A 21267-nucleotide genomic window follows, 5' to 3' on the forward strand; every position below is an offset into this window, starting at 1 on the left:
CCGTTGCCTTGACACGAGCATAATCTTGGCTGTCAGCCACGCTCATTGCCGAATAAACCTCTTGCGCCCTGCCAGTCAAAACGCACTGTAACAACAATGTGCGCGCAGAGTCAGGCCATCTACGCACGTCGGCCATACGCTCAAACATGGCAAAAAATGCCTCTGGATCACGTTCATTAAACTTTGGAACCAAACGTAAATTACCACCTATATCGAACCCCCCTGTGGACTCAGCAGGTTCTGTGGTGGACACTTGTGCAGCAACTGAAATTTTACCGTCCCTTATCAGGTCAAGCCTGTTTTGCTCTACTTGCCATTTAGTTTGTTCAGACTCATGTTTCATTTTTTCAATCACATATTGCGCATCTAACCTCGCTCTTTCCTGGTCAGCGGCGTCAGTCATAATTTTAGCCTGCAACATCATCAACTCTTTTTGTTGTTCAAAAGTTAAACCTGTCCCTGACATCATTACTGTAGGCACCGCCGATGCGGCGTTGAACGGAGGAGGAGACACCTCTGGCTCTGCAAACTCCTTCTTAAACAAATGGTGCCTCAAAACCACTGCTATGGATTCCTTTGTCTTCTTATCATTTGAATCAAGTTTAATCTTATAGTGGTCTGCTATTTTAATTAGTTGGTCTTTGGTGCATTGCATTAACAGGTCCTCAGATGGACCGGCGATAAATGCCTCTAAAGTTACCATCCTGGCTGTGCGCGCTTAAAGCTCCCAGCTGGTAGAGAAAAAAAAAATACAAAAATACAAGTGCCCCTCTAGCCTATATAATCCCCAAGCTAACTCCACCCGTCTTCATGCCGGTTTGCGGAGGGTACTTATGCACTGAAGGCCACCGCAAAGGCCTAGCTGATACCGAGAGGCAGGGAGGGCAACCAGAAACTGGCGACCCGCATGCACCTCTCAGCTGTGCCCCCGAGACGACCGTGCGTACGCACAGCCGCTACAGCCGCACCTTGCACCTAAACCACCCCCCGGCCTAGACCCAGCGAGCTACTTTCTATTTCCCAGAACTAAACGCGCCTACCAGAGACACTCGTATACAAACAAAAACAAAACCAGCCAAGCAAACTATATATATATATATATATATTTATACTATAATAATAATAATTATTATATATATATTTACTTTAGCAGCACAACAACCAGGAAAAACCTCTCCACTAGCACAAACTTAATCAAACAGAGATTAAATGCAACGTAACCAAACTTAATAAATCAACTTCAAATAATCAAACAAATTACTGCATCTCCCAAAGTCCGAGTACATTCACAAGCGTGTACGCTGAAGTAAACATCGCTTAGTAGTTTGTACTCACCGGACTGATGAATGGACAAGGGAAACCCCGGAATGGTTCCCAAATGACGTCACTTCATTCACAAAACCCCAAAACCACGGCGCAGACAAGCCATTAATTAAGGCCAAAGACTACCGCGGCAGAGAACAAAAGCAGAGAACAAAGGCAGAAGGGCGAGTCACTTGACTCTCCAAACTTACTGCACAACTATTCAAATTTCACTGGACAGAGCCCCCATTTGTTACACACCTGGCCTAGGGGAGCCAAGTATACAACAAAAAACAGGGGAGACGCAGTATTCAAAAACAATATTAATTTATTAAGTAATCAAAAATAAGGAATTAAATCAAATCAAACCAAATCAGGATCAAACAGATGAGGTGTGGAAATCAGTAGTCAGTAGTGTAGTGCGTGTATGAATGAGTGGAAGGTATGAGTGCATGTTGAATGTATTAACAAAGGTGTTGGAGAAGGTGCATAGTGGGAGAAGTGCAAGAGAGCACTGAACACAACAGAGCTGAGAACAGAACTGAGGAAGGGACTGGGGAGACAGGCTTTTATACAGGGCGTCGGCACCGGGCCCAGGTGCCGCCGCTTGACTGATTAGCATGACATCACAGCTCTGCTCCCCAATCCACTGCAAGATAATGGAGAACAGAAATTAGAGTAAGGAAAGCAAATGACCTACAGAAACCAAAGTGAACTATAACTATAATATATATAAAGCTACACCAGACCACCTAATATAATTACCATACTACCATAATACCATACACCCTAATATATAGTACAATACAGGGGGCCGTCACAGCCGGTTATAGAATCATGTAAAGCTTTATGATTATGAATTGAGGTGTCTTTAAAGTGTAGGTGGGCCGTGGACATGGCTGGTTCTGAAGTGCTCAACTCATGTCAGAGGTCCCAGCTCCTAGCTGCAACGTAAAGTGACTCCCTCACTAAAATGTGAGATTCAGCAGAGGTCCCCATACACATGCATGCAGACTAGTTTGGAGTTTCATTGGCCCTCAACATCAATGTCCATGTGTTTGCTCTCATACTATAGTCTTGTATAAGTTCATAGGTTACATTCATGTAAACAGGTGTACAAAATAGGCTAGGCAACATTTGCATTTTCTTATAGGCTACTGAAGTCCACAGCACAGAAATATAGCATATTGACATTCACCAGCCTTTATATATTTTTATATTGTAACTAAAGTCCAACTGGAGACTACATTATCTTTGCTATTGTTACTGTGAAACCTTTCACATTGCTCCCCATTCGGAGTCTGCTGCACCAAAAATCAGGCTAGTGACAAAAATAACTTCAGAATCATAATGATATTTTATAACAAAAACAATACAGGAGGTACAGGAGTAGACTGTTGGAGATCATGTAATCAGTGCAGTGACCCATCTTCATTTTTTTTGAGTGGTGCAAACCACTCCAACAACTGGCTTTGTTAGTACCTGTGTGTGTTCGTACCAAAATAAAATGAGCATGGTTGCTATGGTTAGTATGTGACGTCATTGAGTTGCACCACTCAGTTCACACAGGTGTGATTTTTTGGTACTGTCCAGTTCTGAATTTATATTGATGGAAATTCATGTATTTGGATTTGGAATCAACATCCCCTTTCAGTTTGATACCTTATATCTACAATTCAATTCAATGTACTGTTAATGTTTGAAAACTTTCTTCCATTCATGGCTCTTTTCATTCAACTTCGCCCCCACCACCCACCTCTAATGAATTGTGAGATTCAAACAGATAGTTTGTGATGTGTTTCTCGACAAATGTCACCACCTGCATAGTTTGGAAAAGGAAAAGTATAATTGTTGCAGTCCTGAGTCTCCTCATTGTCCTGCAGGTCAGCTTGACACTCACTTTTTGATGACCCCATGGACACATTAAATATGGACTTGGCCTGTACCCAGGTAGCGTTAACAACCCCCATGTACATACTACATAGTATGCTTTAGGTTATAGAATGTAAAGCCTTGTGAAAAATAGCCTCCCGGTGCTTTCTTAACTCACATGGCTGGTTTTGAAGTGCTAACTAAGTTCACAGAGGTCCCAGCCCCTAGCTGTAATGTGAAGCGACTCCCTCTTATTGTGTTAAAGACTTTATTCTTAATAAATCCTCAAATGGCCCACCACACTGCTCCTGAGCTGCACTCTGTTGGATCTGAAAGAGTAAACATATTCACATCAGAACAATATATGTGAATTTCCACCTCAATCATGTTAGTACAGAACAGAGAGCCATGGTCTGCATTGGTGCAGATGCAGAAGTGTACTGATCACTGGCAGCGGTGGCCGAACGGATAGCGGCGCGGTCTAGATACCGGAAGGTTCCCAGTTCGAATCAGCCGTCCGACACATTCAAATTACCACCGCTGAAATGCCCTTGAACAAGGCATCAACCACTACGATGAAATGTGTTCTATGAGCAGGGCCTGGCTGGAAACAAGTTCTTGAGCTTAGCCCAGATACCCTGGGTAAATATAGATTCCATTTCATTTCATTTCATCTGAGGGCAAACTAGACTTGTTTTGCATGTGTAAAATGCTTTTTAACAGAAGGTGTTCGATAAGCATTTACCTGGTATTCCGCAGCTCAGTCAACTGACTTTGAGTAAGAGCATATATCTTTCTTTTCTTGTTCCTCCAGAAGTGCAGCGCTAAAGGACAAAAAATATATATGAGACATATAACCCTGTTCTGGCAAATAGAGCAATTTAGCTGGTCTTCTTTAACAGTAATCTGTAACCTTGAATTGTTATATTAATGTCATGGGCTGTACTCACAAAGTTGTTGCATTCATATACCTGTATGAACATGGGGTTATAATATACACTATAGCACCTTTGGAATGTCAGTGATTCAATTGTTATTTCCTGGTCGGTGGTTCAAGTGCATGTGTCTGGGCCAAACTCAAATAGCCCTGATGGCATTATCATTTTCTCTTTATTACTCTATGGAAAGAAACTACATTTCCTTCATAGCATCAATAAAGGTCCATCTACATAATTTGAGTTCACACCACCCTTCTTGATTTCCAATCAAAGACATTTATAAAGATCATCATGTTGAAATTACATAGACATTAAAAGCAAGTGATGGGGGGAAAAAACAGATTTGTCTGGCTAGGCTACACAATGCCATTGGACTTTCAACCAAACTGGATTCCCTAGGGCTTTATTTTTTTAACTAATTTTTATCCCACGATTTTGCAACCCAGTTTTTTCACCCAGTGTCAAAATTGTAATGTAATCCTGGGCGCTACATTACAGCGCCCCCCCCTGGGCACTACATTACAGCGCCCCCCATGGACTATAGTCCATATAGTCCATGGACTATAATGGACCATTCAATTTCGGGTATATGAACCGGTCGGGAGCGGATGATATCGCTAAGTCATTTGTAGTCATCAATCTTCCGGAACTTCCTTAACCCTCAAATCGATTTTTCTCAATAAAAGCTACAGGCTATGAGAGCTTTTATTGTTATTCTTCCAGTTTTAGGGAAAAGGAAGTTCCATTCATAGAAAAAAATAGATGCCTCATTGGCTGCTGCAGTTCGTTGGAGCCATATGTGTTGACGGGAGGGGGGAAGAATTTACACTGGTACGCCGGAAGAGTGGACGGCACACTACGTCACTCTGCCACTCAAGTGACTACTTGCCAATCCCAGCGCATCTTTTCCAGAACCGAACATGCGCTCTGTGATGATTTTTTGCCCTCCCTTGAGCACATACGCTCCAGAGCCAAAAGGGGCGTCTACCTTTATATGTCTATGGTTCCGTTTGATTGTTCCTGCCTGATGACCACAAAACAATACAACATGACGTAACGATATCATCCGCTCCAGACCGGTTCACACAGCACTTTTGGAACAGAGACTCCGAGGTGGAAAGCCTGGTGAGGTGAAGTTAGTAGTTTAGAGACCAGGATTACTGCATGTTTTTTGTGAGGGTACCTACCCTGTGTAAAACTGTTTATGTGAAACTTCAAACAAGCCACAGTAAATTATCAACCGTGTAAGTATTTCTACATACTTGTGATGCCTTCTGGAGGAAATGGCTTTTCAAAGGCATCGCAGAGGAAAATGTCCTCTGAAAGGTCCAATGCCGCCTTCACCTTGGCCGTCATGGTGACAAAGTTGGCCTCAGCCTCAACATATTGGATCATCAGTACAGTCTGGCCAGGTCTGCCCTGGAAGGATCCATACATGTATAGCGGCCTTTAAAGACAAAGATAAAGGTAGAGTGTAAGGCCCCATTTACACTGGCAGCCAAATGTAGCCTGAATCTAGCCTGAATCATATCTGTGCCACATCAACATTGAAATGATTTTAAATAGTCTAAATGCAGATAGGTCACAGAATCCGTTTTTTTCCAATGTGACAGGTGGTTTCAAATCTGATCTGATTTGAGGAGATCTGTTTCAGTCTGAATGCAACAACCTGATCTAAATCAGATTCCATGTGACTTGTAAGTGACCAATCTGCATTTAGACTTAGACGAATGTGGCACAGATCTGATTCAGGCTAGATTTGGCAGCCAGTGTAAATGCGACAGATGAAACACACAAGTACACTTATATTAATGAATGCAAGAATCTATTATATTACTATAAATGCACCATGTCTGTGTGTATCTGTAATCCACGTAACTCGAGAACCCCCCCCTAAAAATGTAATGTTTAAAAAATTAACGTTTGGGCGGGACGAAATATCCGTTTTGCTAAAGATCCATATAGGTCTTAGTGGGCAGAATTTGTTGGTTGAAACCAGGTGATATTCTGGGACGGATAGGACTGGGACAGATAGGACTAGTCTTGGTTTGACTTGATCGGCCCCAAACGAGATGTTATTAATTCGTCCATGTCCTGACCGTCACCATACGTGCTTACTGGGTATAGGTAGGCTACTAGGTTTCCAACTAAAATTGTTCCCAAGTAGGCCCGTGGCCGACGGGCACAGCCTAGGTCTAGTTAATATAAATGGTTCCAAATCCAACAAAACATCCGTATTGACAAACTAGCAGCACAAATGGACATAAAACTATTCAGAATTTACCATAGTTACCGTACCAGTTTACAAGTTCATGTGTTGCTTACGTGCAATCGTGAAAGGCAAGCAACAAGAATAATATTTTCTGCAGTCTATTGCGAACTCTTTATTTCCAAAAAATATTATTCGATGTATATGCCTACCTCACGTAAGATGGTGGTGCCCTTTCTGGGGATGGGGGTGGCCGTGGCACCTGTGGTTGCTCTTGATCCATCTTAGATAGCAAAGGAAGAAAGCAAACCACGTTTCCCTTTAAAACACACTGACTGCCTAACATGAGTCAACTTGTCTTTTCAAAAACATTTGTATCGTTTTATATTGACTCTTTTTGAGATCATGCTACTTATAGACCAGTCCTGAAATGGAAAAAACCCTTTAGAAAATGACCCTGTGGGCATTCTTGAGGAAAAGTACTTAATGAGTTGTTTGATTTTGATGTGCTGAATCCATTTCTGCCGTATTCTGAGTGATACTGGTCACTGTGTGGTCAGAAATTGAGTAATTAGGATAATTATTCACACAACTGGAAATGGGCTATAATTCTGATAAATAATTGTGCTTAATGTGTTGTTTCTATATGATTTTGATGTGCTGAATCCATTTCTGCCATATGCCGAGTGATACAGGTCACTGTGTGGTCAGAAATTGAGTAATTAGCATAATTAATCACTAAAAACTGTAAATGGGCTATAATTCTGATAAATAATTGTAGCAAAACTGGGAAGGCAAAAGGGTCAGGGGATCTTAGTATAATCTTATCTGACAGAAGGAATTGACTGTAAAGAAACACGTTTTTTCTGTTTTTTGATGTTTGTTTCTGAGCAAATATAAAATATTGACACCGATGACCATAAGACTGTATAAAAGCTAGCCCCATATGTGCCCTCTCCCTACGCTCATTCTGTAGCTCCGAGATGAGTGTAGTGCTGAGGGAACATACTGGGGCTATCCCCTTATGGCCAGTGACGTATTATGCGTAATGAATCAATAAAGCCCTTATGGCCACTGATGCTATTGACGTAATCGTTTAATCCCCTGTAATCGGGAGTTTAATATAACAAAATGTAGCAACTATTGGCTTGTTTGGCTAACGGCCGATGTAATCTACCTAAAACCGGCCGAAATCCGCGCGTGCACGGTCGATCACGCACGCGTGTGATCGCGCATGCATCGCTGCGTAAAATGCGATATTTTGGGCTTGATTAGATCTTAATTTGACTTAGTTATTAAAATAAACAATTATCGCTTAGCATTCCGGACAAATGATAGTGCTGCACCAGTCCAAACTAGTCCCGGATGTTGTGATTCCTTAAACCGGAAATGGCATCGCCAGATTCGCTCTATTTGGTCAAAATCAGCATGATGGTGACGTTACCGCCACCATCAGGACTGGGTATAATACTATACGATTATCGTTTCAGAATGAGATATAGTTTGTATCACGGATTTTTCTATTGGCATTAAAATGACGAATTAAACATATGAATAGTGCAGGCAGAAGGCACAATCCACTGTTAATTAGGCTGGCCATATAAAAGCTAGCATTAGCTTGTAAGATAGTATGGAAAATGATATATGTACGGTCACAGTCTCACTGAAACCAACAAAAGACCAAACAACCTTTCAATAACATTATTTAGCACTCACCTAACGAATTTGCTCCTCCTCTCCTCTTCTTTCTCCTTTTTCTCCGTACAAAAAAAGTAACTAATCGATGACAACACCAAAGTACCCCACTACTCCATGCAGTACTCTTGTTGAAGTTGACCGAATACTGCGCAATGTGCGCATGCGCAAGTGCTTCTTCTTCGCTTTTGACTTTCTGACGAGTTTCCGGTACACAGGAAGTTAAGAGAAGAGAAAGATGCTACAAACTAATTCCCTTAGAGTATATATGACTAATTCCTAATTCCTACACGGCCACACGGGTTGTGTTTATCTATGCTTATAACCCTAGTGCTGGAGGTTAGGGTTTTTTTTAATCAAAAATGTATTAAATCATTTATTAAATGAAATAGTCTAAATTTGATCTAAAAAATAGACTGACTGGGATTAAATACTATAGCTGTTTATAGGAGGGGCTGGCCCCTCAAAACACACATAGGCTACATTAACAAATTCATATATTTGGGATCAATACAGTTATTGATCCCAAATATATGAATCATCTTCTCAGTAGAAGATGAGTCTAGCCTCCCACCCCTAACCCTCTCACCCCTAATTCTAACCCTAACCTCAGCCCTAGCTTTCCTCCCCAGCCACCTCAGAGCATGCATCCGGATCAGAGGCCTCTCTCTGGCACAGGGACGGACCTGGACGGGGCCCACACATTACCCTCTCCTCTATGTCTTCCCTCCTCCTCCAATTCTTCTTCTCATACTATACAGTCCACCGGCTCATCTACCACTACAACACTGTTATAATCTAAGTACTGGACCCTCGTCTGGTTCTGACAGACAGGTAGTGTGTGCAGGCTGGGTGGTGTGTGACAATCCAGTTGAAGTATTCCTTTGGTACGGCGACTGCGGCGGCGGGTACCCGGGAGAACAAATTAACGAGACACGAGACAGTATCACGCTAAGGTTCACAAAGTTTATTACACAAACAGGAAACATATATAGTGCTGGATCATAATGACGTGACAATAAGATATGAGACAGAAGAACGTGCCTACTGCAGCAAGGCTGACCTTGCTTCCGCCTAGATGTCTCTCGTAGCCTATCTCTAAAGTATGCTACAGTACCGGCAGTACAACACAATACATATCAAGTACACTGTATCTCAAGTTCAAGTACATAGACTAAGATGTACTGTGCATGGGCTAATATCATAACAAACACTACTCCCATTAATAACCACATTTTCACATACACTCCAACCACTACACCATAAGTTCAAACAGAATTACACAACAATCCTACCCCCCATTACAAACACATCAGGTCATTTCTGCACTCAGAAGGAATAGGAACCTGGGAGACCTCCTTGTGCATTCCAGATTTTCCACTTTACCTCCCAAGCCCCCACAGCCACATACACTTCCCCATTCAAGATCCTCCGTCCCTGACAACCCCCAATATAGTTTATATCATCACTTGCACACAATGTCATAAACACTACAGGAGAAACCAAACACACATTAGAAACACGCCTCAAACAACACTTATATCACATCAGACGAGCAAACCTACACACCACTCTGTACACACACTTTCAATCCCATCCTATCGCTAACCTCATCTTTTCAGGTCTGGAATGTGGAGTCCGATGGACCGGTGGACAGCGGAAACTTATGGAACATAGATGGATTAAAAAATTACAGACAGTTACACCAACAGGCAATGTTGGTGCATGCACCACAGCATGCGCCACAGCAATTTGGTGCATGCATTTGTGTATTTGGGGCCCATAGAATCGTAATCCCTGCATAGAAGAATGTTGTAAGTAACATGGAGGATCTACACTTTGATCTTGGTTATCTACTTATCTAGGTTCTATGTAGTTTCTTTGATGAATTGAGTACAAAATGAAAAACGATTGATCAATCCTTTTAGCAGACCTGTATTGTACTGTACTTCCCTGTGATTGCATGCTTAGAATGATTCTTCTTCTGCAGTAGACTATGCATGAAAAAGAAAATGCACATATGATATGATCAACTTGATATACTTTATTGTCAGCTCTAACTGAAATTTGTCTTGATTACCAGTGGCCCTGTATGCAACACATATACACACATTTGACACAACACTGTCAATAAAAACATAAAGACAAGAGCAATATCCACAGCTAGGTGTAGTCCTGACTCCTGATTGAGCCTCAAAGTCGACTGATGGACAAGCCCACACGGAAAGAAAATATATGAACCTATATTCAACATATATGCCACATATATGAAATTGGACCCCTACATATATGTCTCTCAACATATATGCACATATATAGCCATATATGCACATATATGCGCATATATATGCATGCTGCATATATGCGCATATATGAATGCTGCATATATGCCCATATATGTAGGGGTCCAATTTCATATATGCATTATATATAGGTCATATATGTTTATTTACACATATATGTTAAATATAGGTCATATATGTTTATTTACACATATACAGTAAGGTACCTACATAAATACAAATATGCATACCTACATGAATAAAATAAAACACAACATCTAGAAGTTATTAAACATTTATTCAAAATCTCAATTAAACATAATCACAACAGAAAATAATTGGTTGAGACAGGAATAATAATTTCAATTATCTGCCTTTCGGCGATGCCTGAGCTCTGTCAACTTGCTGTTGATGGCTTGACCCAGCTGGCCTTTAGTTGCGTGCGGCCACTTCTTCATTGTTGCCTCTGCAAAGAGACAAAAAGGACATGAGACGACAGTGGAAAAATGCCTCGAGTCTATCTTCTAAAGACTCCAAGCATATAAGTTTTGCTACACCACCTGATTTAGTGTACATGAGTTTCCTTGTGAGTTTATCGGCTGATAGCCCAAAGCCTTTATTCAAACAGTATCTATTTTATTAGTTGTTTTTTTCATAAACATGCAATTATTTTGAATTGTCTGAAAAGTGAGTGCATATATGAGTCCAAGACACCTTCTATATTTACAATAATTGGTTAGAATTATGTAATAATAATAATAATAATAATAGAATTATGTAAGTTTGTCTTGTCGAATGATCTCATGGTATGTTTGACATCACATGAACTTCACTTGTACGAACAACAGATTATCAGCACAGGTTGTTTACCAGAAAGAGCAATAAGATATGCTTCGCAATCAAGAAAATAAATTAAAGGCATGAATGAAAATTAATTAAAGGCATGGTCTGGTCATTGCATGAGTATGGGTGAAGGAGGGATGAAGATGCCGGTGTTCTAACACAGTACACAGAGGACCACCACAGTGGAAGCAGACTAGGCCAGATCTATTAGAATCCTGTGATCAGGAAGTGAGAAATTGGAAAGTTAGTGTATGATCACCCTACAGTAGGTGCCAAGCCGTGCAAGATACCATTAATGGTGTCGATGCTTACCTGATGCCGTCTCCACTGATAGCTAATAAATAGTGAAACAGGGATGTTAAAGTAGCCAACTTAAGGCATCAGCTATTACCCATTTTCCTTTCTCAATTCTTTTGTTTTTACTCACCAATTATGGCTGTCTTTTTCTCAGAGTCCAGGGCTTCCAGCTGATCTCCTTCGCCTCGCTTTGGCTTGCCACCTTAAGAAATATTTCATGATTATTATTTTGCAAATGAAAGGTCGGCAATCCTGCCGATTTGCAGCAGCTAATGTTTACATTAATGGCCCTAAAGGCAATCCGTCGCACACACCAAGACTGCGTTTTAGTTTTTATTCTTGCATGATGGATAAAGACAAACGTTTCTTCTATGAAGGCTGGATAGCCGAAACGTTTGTCCATCATGCAAGAATAAAAACTAAAACGCAGTCTTGGTGTGTGCGACCCATTACCTTTCAATAATATGATTTGAACGGGTAACGCACCATAAGTCAGAGCCCAGTGGTCACAATAAATGTTATCTACATTAATGGCCCTAAATAGACCCTTGTGGAATTGGTTCTGATTCCAATCATACTCTTTGAGTTATGGGGATCCTTGAATTTATGTTTGCAAACCACTGGGCTAGCGTGGGACAATTATAAAAGAAACATTACTCGCAATTGCAGCAGCAAAAACTGTTTAGCCCTTTAGAAAACAAGGGCAAGATAAAGAGTTGTTTTGGTGAATCAGTTTAGAAAGGATAACACGTGTGTAATTTGTTTTTACCATTGAGGTTGCTCTGCAGCAGGGTCTCGAGGGGAAACGTGCCGAGGAGGAGCATTCGCACCATTGCAGTAGCAGTGCCTGCATTCATGGATGCCTTCCATGTGTCCCTTTTGCAGCACACTCCTGACCCCTTCACAATTTCCACCTGAAAAATACACACATATAAATGCATTAGTAGGCCTATAACTTTCACAAATATATGTTATGGTATATCATTTATTATTAGCATAATACAAACTAATATAGTTTGTATTGATCAGTAGTAAATAGTTGTTTATGTATGACTGCAGATATCTCCAACCCTCACCCTAACCTCCCACGGGGCAGCACACCTAAACCTAACCTTAACCCTCTCCCAACCCTTAACGCACCCCTCACCAACCTTAATCCGGTCGTTTTAACGCACCCCTCACCAACCTTAATCCGGTCGTTTTAACGCACCCCTCACCAACCTTAATCCGGTCGTTTAACGCACCCCTCACCAACCTTAATCCTGTCGGACCAATGCTATGTCTAACCAAAGTATGCCACCCGTCCTGAACTTGATCGAACATGGGCACTGTGGTAATGCAACAGTTTTTCAGTTACCCATTAAAAGAAGAACCACTGGCCAGATAATATTTTCAATTAATGTAGGCTATACATTACACAAATCTTTACGAATATGCATCTACGGTACTTACCATCTCTGGAGCTGGAGTTTTCTCTGGAGCTGGAGTTTTCTCTGGCGCTGGAGCTTTCTCTGGTGCTGGAGCTTTCTCTGGTGCTGGAGGTCTCTCTCCATGGAGCTGGAGATTAAACAGTGACATGACATACATATACAGTTAATTCATAATGTGGTGATAAGTGGGCAATATGGTTAAAAAAAATAACCCTATAGAATATGCACATGTCAAATAGCAAAGAATATCCATGTTGTTTTCCAGCCTCACAATTTCACGTGACCGGGGCTACATGTCAAACCATGTGCTTTCATGAAACATACTGCTGTCAAAAATGAGTGACTTACTTTGTCATTTCCTCCACCAACATCCTCCACAGGCTGCTCCTGACGCTCCTCAGCTGCCACAGCATTTAGAGGCTTTTACAAGAGAAGCAAGAGGAAATAAATAGTTTGTTAGTTTTCTATGACATACGTCTCATTTGTTTCAGCCTGATTTGACTGCCATTTATTTCCATTATGATATGAAAAAAATGATGGAGGTTTGTTGGCAATGCACAATTGTCCCTTTGTAGACTTCTTAAGGCTCATACATAGTCTGGATTTTCGGTGGCGAGGTGACCACCGAACTACAACATGACGTCACGAGCCGCGGTGAAGAGCAAACCACCGCCCCAGCCCTTCTCTCACCACCGCTCAATGTTATTTCAGCTCCGGTGGTCAGCTCACCACCGGAGCGGTGGTCACCTCACCACCGAAAATCCAGACTATGAATGAGCCTTAAATCACACCATAAAAAAATTAATCCTTGGAATAAAAAAGGTTACTCACATCCATGTACACAGAGGTTGCTGCACTCTGTTGGAGAAGGAAGACAGTATGTTACATTATTGAACAAGTAAATACAAAAACAGCAAGTGAATTGTCCTAATCAGCCTAACATCACACAAATCCATAGCTGATAAAGTGATACAAATAAGAGGAACTTACTCTACTAGCAATAGAGGCAATGTCCTCCTTCATTTGAGGAATATCTAGTGGGGAGAATCACATCATTTACAATCAGATCAACATAGCAACTTAAATGCAATTAATACATTAACAACCAGGTCCATTGATAGCCCATTTACGAAACAGAGAAGTCCTATCCAATTGTATTAAACCAATATGCAATACAATAATTTAAAAAAAAATACTTACGGTTTATTATAAGGTCTTTTAAATTATCGTTTTCATTCTTCAGGACCATGTTTGTATCCCTCAACTCTTGAATAGTTGTCTGGAACTGGTTCATTTTTTTCCTTTCCCACATTGCCTTGTCTTGTTCCTTCTGCATCTCACTTGCAGCCTGAGCCTACACAGACACACAGAGACACTAGGTACTTGGTTTGACAGGCCATGTTACAAAAATAAATAAATAATGTTGACTCACATTTCTGAGTGAATAATGTTGAATATTAATGCAACAATGGAAAGCAATAAACAAAGCCACACACACACACACACACACACCTTTTTCTTTGCATTAGGTCTCTCGACTCTCTCCTCCTCGTCGTCCAGAGCCTTTGGAACAATATCCTCATCTTCATCACTGTCGTATTTCCGGTTGCGCTTGACAACCCGTTTAGCAGTAGTGTCAGCCTCATTGCTCTCCATTTCACCGAGCACCATTTTCAGAGTCATCTCCTTATCTGGTGCAGATAAATAAAATGTTAATATTACACTGTAGGCTCTGTAGCAAAGACTCAGTTTTTCTCTGTTATGAAACAGCTACTGTACAGTTGTTCATGCCAAACATAGCGTAGCTAGTTGAGCTAGAGGTTGATTGATTTATTAACAGTGTTCAGAATAGGTACATTTCAAGCACAACTCAATACAAAAACTGATAACTGTGGATGAAAACCACAAAGCGGTGGTTTTCAACTTTTTTCATGTTAAGGCCCATTATTTATTCTTCATTTGAGCCACGGACCACCATTTGATGAGATTTAGCCTCTCAGACACAAAACAAAATAATATTTAGTTGCCATTGGATAAGATTGTCCACAATTCCATGCTTTATTGAAGTGGTACCATTAGGAGAGATAACAGGCAAATGTTGATCAAAATAACAATTATTCTACATTCTCTAATTGTGTAGACTTTTTGTAAAAAGTAATGCAGATGTTTAACAATAATTTAACTCTTGAGAGGCTTGAGAGCGTAGAATGAAACCAAATAGACCTGGGTCCATTTGGTTTAATTTGATGCTCTCAAGATTTAAAGATCTATAAAAGGTCCATTTAATTAACAACTCTCCATCATTTAGCTGGGGACCACCTGGAACCCTCTCAAGGACCACTGGTTGAAAACCACTGCCATAAAGCATTACACTTGTTTACAATAGGGTCCATCATTTGATCATCAGAACATTGAGACATACAAAAGGGAAAAACGTATACAGTGAGGGAAGGGGGTGGCAAGCTGAGATAAAACAGTGCAGGTTTCTGTTCATTTAATTTTGTTACAAAAGCTAAGTAAATATATCATGTACATACTTGCAACCTTAAGGATCCTGGCTTGGTATACCGGCCATGTTCCCTTACTAGGCCCCTTGCGTCCATGGCGCCATTCAACCAAATATACATCTGGACCGTCGTCTCCGTTTAGGTAGGACTCTTCATCAAAATCTCGAACACATGCAATTGGGAGAATGCTCCGAAGTCCTTTATCGGAGCTTTCTGTCCACTCCACCAAGGCAAATTTGACCATGATGGCATAAATGTATTTTAATTATTATTTCTCAAACAAAAGTATCTGTTGTAAACGTTGTTCTCCTGTCAATGTAATTGCTGCCAGCTGGAATTCAAACAAGACCCGTATACGAGCGCGCATGCGCATAAGTACGGTCGCGACGCTTGTTGTGAGTGTCGCTTTACTGTGACGTCACATGATCTAATTCTCTAATAATATATATAATATATACATATATAAACAATAAAAAGGGCAACATAGTGACAACTGTTTGTTCAGATTGCATGTTTAACAATAATGTACATTTATAAAATATTAAATAATATACTTTATACTACTCCGAAAATGATCACGTGACCAGAGCCACTAACTTCCGGTCTAAGGCTCTGCTTCCGGTCAAATAGCATTAGCCTCCATAGCCCGAGTGGACTTTTCTTTCCGTACTAGTAGAGACAACAAGCAGTCGCCAGTTCGCCCGTTAATTTGCCCGAAAGACGTTCATCAATGGATCCATCGGATCGACTTGTGAGATATAAACGATACCTCGTCGACGACGAAGCAGCCATTCCACGCACAACAAAGAAAAGATGGAAAAAGCAGTAAGTTTTATTGTCCATGAAAATGTTTGCTAGCGATGCTAACGCTAGCATGCAAAAGTCAACATCGAACGTTATAATGAATTTCAGTTTCATTACTTTTATTTGACGCTTGCTTTGGAGATGCAAACGTATATTTTCGAATGCCAATAGAGCAAATTAAATTTGAATTGGTAGGGGAATCTTTAAGCTGTGGCCAAGCATGGCTGATCCAATTGCTAACAAACATTGAATAGAGGAAGGGGGCGCTGCCGTGGTCCTTTGTTTGTTGAACCGAATACAGGTGCTCGTTGGCGAGGTTAAATCCTTCTTTTGTAATGTTCTTTGCCATGCCTTAACTCTTAATAAAAAAGGCTTTTTTTCACCTTACTGGAACAGAGTTGGATCCTCTTCTTTAATGCTAACAAACATTGCTGGGATATGAGGCAAATTGTCAAAGCATGCATTCTGTTGTTGGACAGAAATATATTTAATACCCCCACCCCTTTTAAAATAATTATACAAACATTATAATCATGACTCTGGCGACTTCACATGATGTTTTGTATCACACTACATAGGATAATCCTACAATGAGGCTGACCTGAACTATTTTTCTAATCTCAGGCATTCCACCAAAGATGATGAAGAGGGCCTTGATGAAGCTGATGATGATGCCGCTACTGCTTCTACATCACAGTAAGTTTCCAACACACTCACACAGTATATACACAGATCAGTTACACCCACTCCTGGTTGGAATGAAACATGCGCAGCATAAATGTGATAAATGCTTCGTTTGTACTCACCCATTAACCCATTTAGACCTGCGGGGACGATTCTACAAATGTCTTTTAAATCATAACAGTTTTCTGAATAACCTATGTTTCTATGTGAGTCATTCTCACACATTTTCATGTCAAGGACCCCCCCCCCCCCCCCCCCAAGATTATATCTGTATTTGGCCGCCGACCCCCATCTGAAAATATGTTGTTCCAGGGACCAGGAGAAGCAAATATTTGAGTTAAAAACGTTGGCTCTGAAAGAATATATAAAGCTTTGCACTACATTTTCATTTTTCAAAAATAGCAGACCTACAAGCTTGCGGCACCGAGTGCCGCGCTACGAGCTTGTAGATCTGCTATTTTTGAAAATGGGTTAAATATCCATGTGAAGGTTCAGGCACAAAACGTGTATAGTCAATTATCTCCACTTTTTCACAAGCTGCACACGGAAGACTTTCTCTCCGGGCGAGGGGATCGATCGATGGACTGAATTTACCAAAACCTCCTCTGATCACCACAAACATCATCAATTGACCAGGGAAGCACTTAATGTTTGGGACACACAATTGGCAGGTGCATTGCGATAGGTGCTGGGTAATTAATCACACCACCTGTTTCCCTGATGACGTTTGTGATGATCAAAGGAAGTTTTGACAAATGAAGTCCAGCTGTCATTTCGAGCCCCTTTGCCCGGAGAGAAAGGCATCCGGGTGCAGCTCGTGAAAAAGTGGAGATATTTGACTAAATACACGTTTTGTGCCAGAACTTTCACATGGATGTGAAACTAGAGGACAATATCGCACTTATCACATTTTGCCGCCCGAACCGCTATGGCTCTGGTTAGTAGAATACTGTACCTACTGTATGTAACAACCGAGACATTCTAGGGCTAGCAATCACACAGCCTGTTCGTCGAAAAACAACTTATGTTACATCTTTCATGTAATGCTGTACATGTTTTGGAAAATGTTTTTTCTAATTTCAATCAAAATATTTCCAGGAATGTCATGACTGTGGGAACCCTGGACAGAGATGCTGAGGCCCGTACTGCTTCGGATGACGAAGTAAGTTGCAAACAAATGGCTAAAATATTCTAGTACAGACCAGTTAAAAACATTACAAAATTAAAATCTATGGTCACTTTTTTCACCAGACGTAAAACTCTCAATGGCCTGTATAGGTCTGTGGACTGTCAGAAGTTAATTGTTTGCCATTTCCGGCCTGTATTCACCATCACAGAGAGACACAATTCATGAAAGTGTGGAGGAAATATATTGCAAGTAAAGAAAATCCTGCCAATAAAGAACAGAAGAAAAATACTAGGCCTACAATAAATAACTTGATATGACTTGCCACAGCCTATTCAGACATTAGTTTTGATTTAAGCAATAGGAAACTTTTGCAGAGGTTTGGGTTGTGTATTTACATAGTGATATACTAGTCAAACTGGTGAGAAATATTTTGTGCACTTCATTAGCAATTCACAATCCAGCAATAGCGCATATTGACTTTATTGTAGGGTGACCCTCTTTTTAACCCATTCAGGACGGGAACCCCTTTTGGTGTTTTAAGCATTATGTTATACTTTAGCTATTGAAAAATAGAGCAATCACCTAGTTACTAGTTGCATCATCTCAAAGTCTTGATATTCACGCAGAATATGGTGAATTGCTTTAATCCAGGTGGTTGCCTACCACCCAGAAAAGTACATGTATTTGATGCCGTGCAGTCTTGCATTGAGATTGCTAATCCACTGTTTCATATTCACAGATGAACCAACCACCTGTCCCAAGCTCTCCACCTGAGGAGCCAGTAGACAGTCCGTCATCAGACCAGACCCCATCAAAGGAGCAAGTCGAATTGCTGCTTCTGGCATTAAAACTGAAACACGGACTAACTCACACAGCTTTAGAGGATGTTCTTAAACTAATTAACTTTAGTGGTGGTCCAACGCTTAGTGGGTCCAAGTACCTGTTTTATAAGGCCTTCGATACAGTGAAAGATGTATTGGAACTACACTATGTGTGCAAGATTTGCAACCTGAGCATGGAGGAATCTCCTGGCACGGTCAAGTGCCCCGCCTGTGACCAGGTAATTTCTAAAGCAGATGCCCAAAAAGATCAGTGCTTTTTGTACCTGCCTCTAAAAGCACAAATCCAGAAATTGCTACAGGACCACCAGTTAGGGAAACATTTAACACACCGGTTTGAAGAGAAGGACCCCTCCATCATCAAAGATGTGTACGACGGAGAGTTGTATAAAAAGCTATTACCCCTTGCGTCACTAGACAATATATCTCTTGCATTCAATTGTGATGGAGTGCCGGTGCACAAATCAAGTAAAACCAGCTTGTGGCCAATTTTGTGTACAATCAATGAACTGCCAATACATCTCCGTGGAAAACATGTGATGGTCTGTGGTCTCTGGTTTGGTTCAAACAAACCCAATATGAACACGTACATGAAGCCATTTGTTGATGAATGCATAGAGTTGTATGAAAATGGTCTTGCATGGACAAATGATTGTGGGAAAGTGGTCTCAAGTAAAGTCATTCCTGTTTTCATGGTGGCAGATTCAGTTGCTCGGCCACTTCTTCAGAATTTTAAGCAGTTCAATGGAGAGTTTGGATGCTCTTTTTGCATGCAGAAGGGCGCTACGGTGTTGAAACGCAGGGGGCGTGTGAGGGCATATCCCTATGAAATTGCAGAGTTGAGGAACCCCTCTCAAACTGAGGATTTTGTTGAACAGGCTCTCTTGGGAAAACCCACACATGGTGTCAAAGGGCCTAGTATTTTGTCTTGTCTCCCCCATTTCAACATCATTGATGGCTGTGTTCCAGATTACATGCACAGTGTGCTGCTTGGAGTTACTAGAAGCATAACCACACTGTGGTTTAATTCTGAGAACTATCAATCTCAATGGTACCTAGGACGCTCAATAGAACAGATAGATGAGACTTTAACTAGAATTAAACCCCCCTGTAATGTGTCTCGTGTTCCCCGCTCACTTACAGAGAGGAAATTCTGGAAGGCACATGAGTGGGCCATGTGGCTGTTTTATTACAGTGTACCAACACTGAAGGGAGTCTTACCTGAGAAATACCTAAAGCACTGGTTCAAGTTGGTTAAGGGGGTTTCTCTACTGCTTGGTGAAGAGATAACAGCACTGCATATTTCTGAATCTGAGCAGTTGCTTATTGAGTTTGTTAAAGAAATGGAGCTCCTTTATGGGACCAATAATTCAACTTTCAATGTTCACTTGTGCCTTCATCTGCCCAATACTGTGAGGAACTGGGGTCCCCTCTGGGCACAGTCTTCATTTGTGTTTGAGTCATACAATGGGGTCATGTTAGACATGATCAAGAGCAGTCAAAGTGTTTCTCGGCAAATCATAAAAACCGTTTGGCTACAGATGGCATTGCCATCACTTGCCAAGAAAGCCATGGAGGGAGCTTCCGATGAGTGCTTGGCTCTGTTTGAGTCCTTTTCCAATCAGAAAAAACAAATGCAAGAAGTAAATCGCTCTCATGGTGTTACATCTCTTGGCAGGCCAAAAATATGTATGATGAAAAATGATGATTTTTTGGCCTTGAGTAGCATCTCCCGTTCTGTACGTAGAGTCCCTGTAAGGTATTTCAGCAGAGCTGTTGTTAACAGTGAAATTATTCATTCTGCAAACTACACACGTACTTTCCGGAGAAATTCCTATACGGTCATTCTAAATGATCGTGAGGAGAGCATTTTCTCAGTGAAGACTTTCATTGTCTCTGATCTAGGGCAAGGGGAGACATGCTATGCAGTAGGGAGTTACTACAAAAAAGAGAAACATGACATCTGTGGTCAGTTTAAGAACCCTAGTTATTTCATCCCTGTGGGAAAACAACTTGGTCATTTGACGGCTATTGAGGCATCACAGATAAAAGCCAAGTGTTTGTTCCTTAAAACGGAGAAGATAAAGGTAGATTTTGTCTTCAAATTCATTAACCACAGTGAAATGCTCACATAGACTGGCAGAGCTGAATGATCCAAGTTATTGTTTTTCATATCTGAGAACTAATTGGTTATAGAAGATTTTTTATTTTGTTTTGCCTTTGAAATGTTTTTGTTTTGAATTCAGGTTTAATTTGTTTGAAAAAAAGTATTGTGTAAAACAGTGGTTCTCATCTTTGATGGTGTTCCAGTTGCTCCCCACCTGGGGACTCCCCAGCTAAATGATGGAATGTTCATTTTACACTCTAAAGAGTTATTATTGTTAAATATCTGCTTTACTTGGCTTACAAGAAGTCTACACAGAATGTAGAAGAATT

At 40.9% G+C, this 21267-nt stretch overlaps 3 protein-coding genes across 3 annotated transcripts; 1 reads left to right on the plus strand and 2 right to left on the minus strand.

Moving 5' to 3' along the window:
• Positions 1–3404: 3404 nt before the first annotated feature.
• Positions 3405–8163, minus strand: LOC306940894 (uncharacterized protein). Its single transcript, XM_079526140.1, has 5 exons — positions 8038–8163; positions 6534–6604; positions 5375–5559; positions 3920–3998; positions 3405–3503 (listed from the first exon to the last, which is right to left on the minus strand). The coding sequence occupies exons 2-5, from the start codon at positions 6602–6604 to the stop codon at positions 3449–3451; spliced, it is 390 nt and encodes a 129-aa protein (XP_079382266.1). The 5' UTR covers positions 8038–8163; the 3' UTR covers positions 3405–3448.
• Positions 8164–10659: 2496 nt separating this feature from the next.
• Positions 10660–15619, minus strand: LOC306940541 (uncharacterized protein; the record flags this gene model as incomplete). The annotated part of the gene is made up of 11 exons (XM_079525638.1): positions 10660–10764; positions 11454–11475; positions 11569–11640; positions 12208–12352; positions 12891–12995; positions 13217–13288; positions 13700–13726; positions 13859–13902; positions 14069–14222; positions 14381–14559; positions 15406–15619. The coding sequence occupies 11 exons, from the start codon at positions 15617–15619 to the stop codon at positions 10731–10733; spliced, it is 1068 nt and encodes a 355-aa protein (XP_079381764.1). The 3' UTR covers positions 10660–10730.
• Positions 15620–16084: 465 nt separating this feature from the next.
• On the plus strand, positions 16085–21057 carry LOC306941230 (uncharacterized protein). Its single transcript, XM_079526565.1, has 4 exons — positions 16085–16200; positions 16804–16875; positions 17962–18025; positions 18732–21057. Exons 1-4 carry the CDS (start codon positions 16106–16108, stop codon positions 20964–20966), a joined length of 2466 nt encoding a protein of 821 aa, XP_079382691.1. The 5' UTR covers positions 16085–16105; the 3' UTR covers positions 20967–21057.
• Positions 21058–21267: the final 210 nt, after the last annotated feature.

Source organism: Electrona antarctica (assembly GCF_951216825.1).
Source record: "Electrona antarctica genome assembly, chromosome: 17".
Classification (NCBI taxonomy): Eukaryota; Metazoa; Chordata; class Actinopteri; order Myctophiformes; family Myctophidae; genus Electrona; species Electrona antarctica.

What these genes read in the sequence shown, in the direction of transcription:
- LOC306940894 (XM_079526140.1), bottom strand. Translation starts at nt 6,604, where the DNA reads ATGGATCAAGAGCAACCACAGGTGCCACGGCCACCCCCATCCCCAGAA. An exon ending in TCCTCCAGAAGGCATCACAA is followed by an intron (nt 3,999 to 5,374) that starts GTATGTAGAAAT and finishes TTTGTCCTTTAG; the next exon opens with CGCTGCACTTCTGGAGGAAC. An exon ending in ACTGAGCTGCGGAATACCAG is followed by an intron (nt 3,504 to 3,919) that starts GTAAATGCTTAT and finishes TTACTCTTTCAG; the next exon opens with ATCCAACAGAGTGCAGCTCA.
- LOC306941230 (XM_079526565.1), top strand. Translation starts at nt 16,106, where the DNA reads ATGGATCCATCGGATCGACTTGTGAGATATAAACGATACCTCGTCGAC. An exon ending in AAGAAAAGATGGAAAAAGCA is followed by an intron (nt 16,201 to 16,803) that starts GTAAGTTTTATT and finishes TTCTAATCTCAG; the next exon opens with GCATTCCACCAAAGATGATG. An exon ending in GTACTGCTTCGGATGACGAA is followed by an intron (nt 18,026 to 18,731) that starts GTAAGTTGCAAA and finishes TCATATTCACAG; the next exon opens with ATGAACCAACCACCTGTCCC.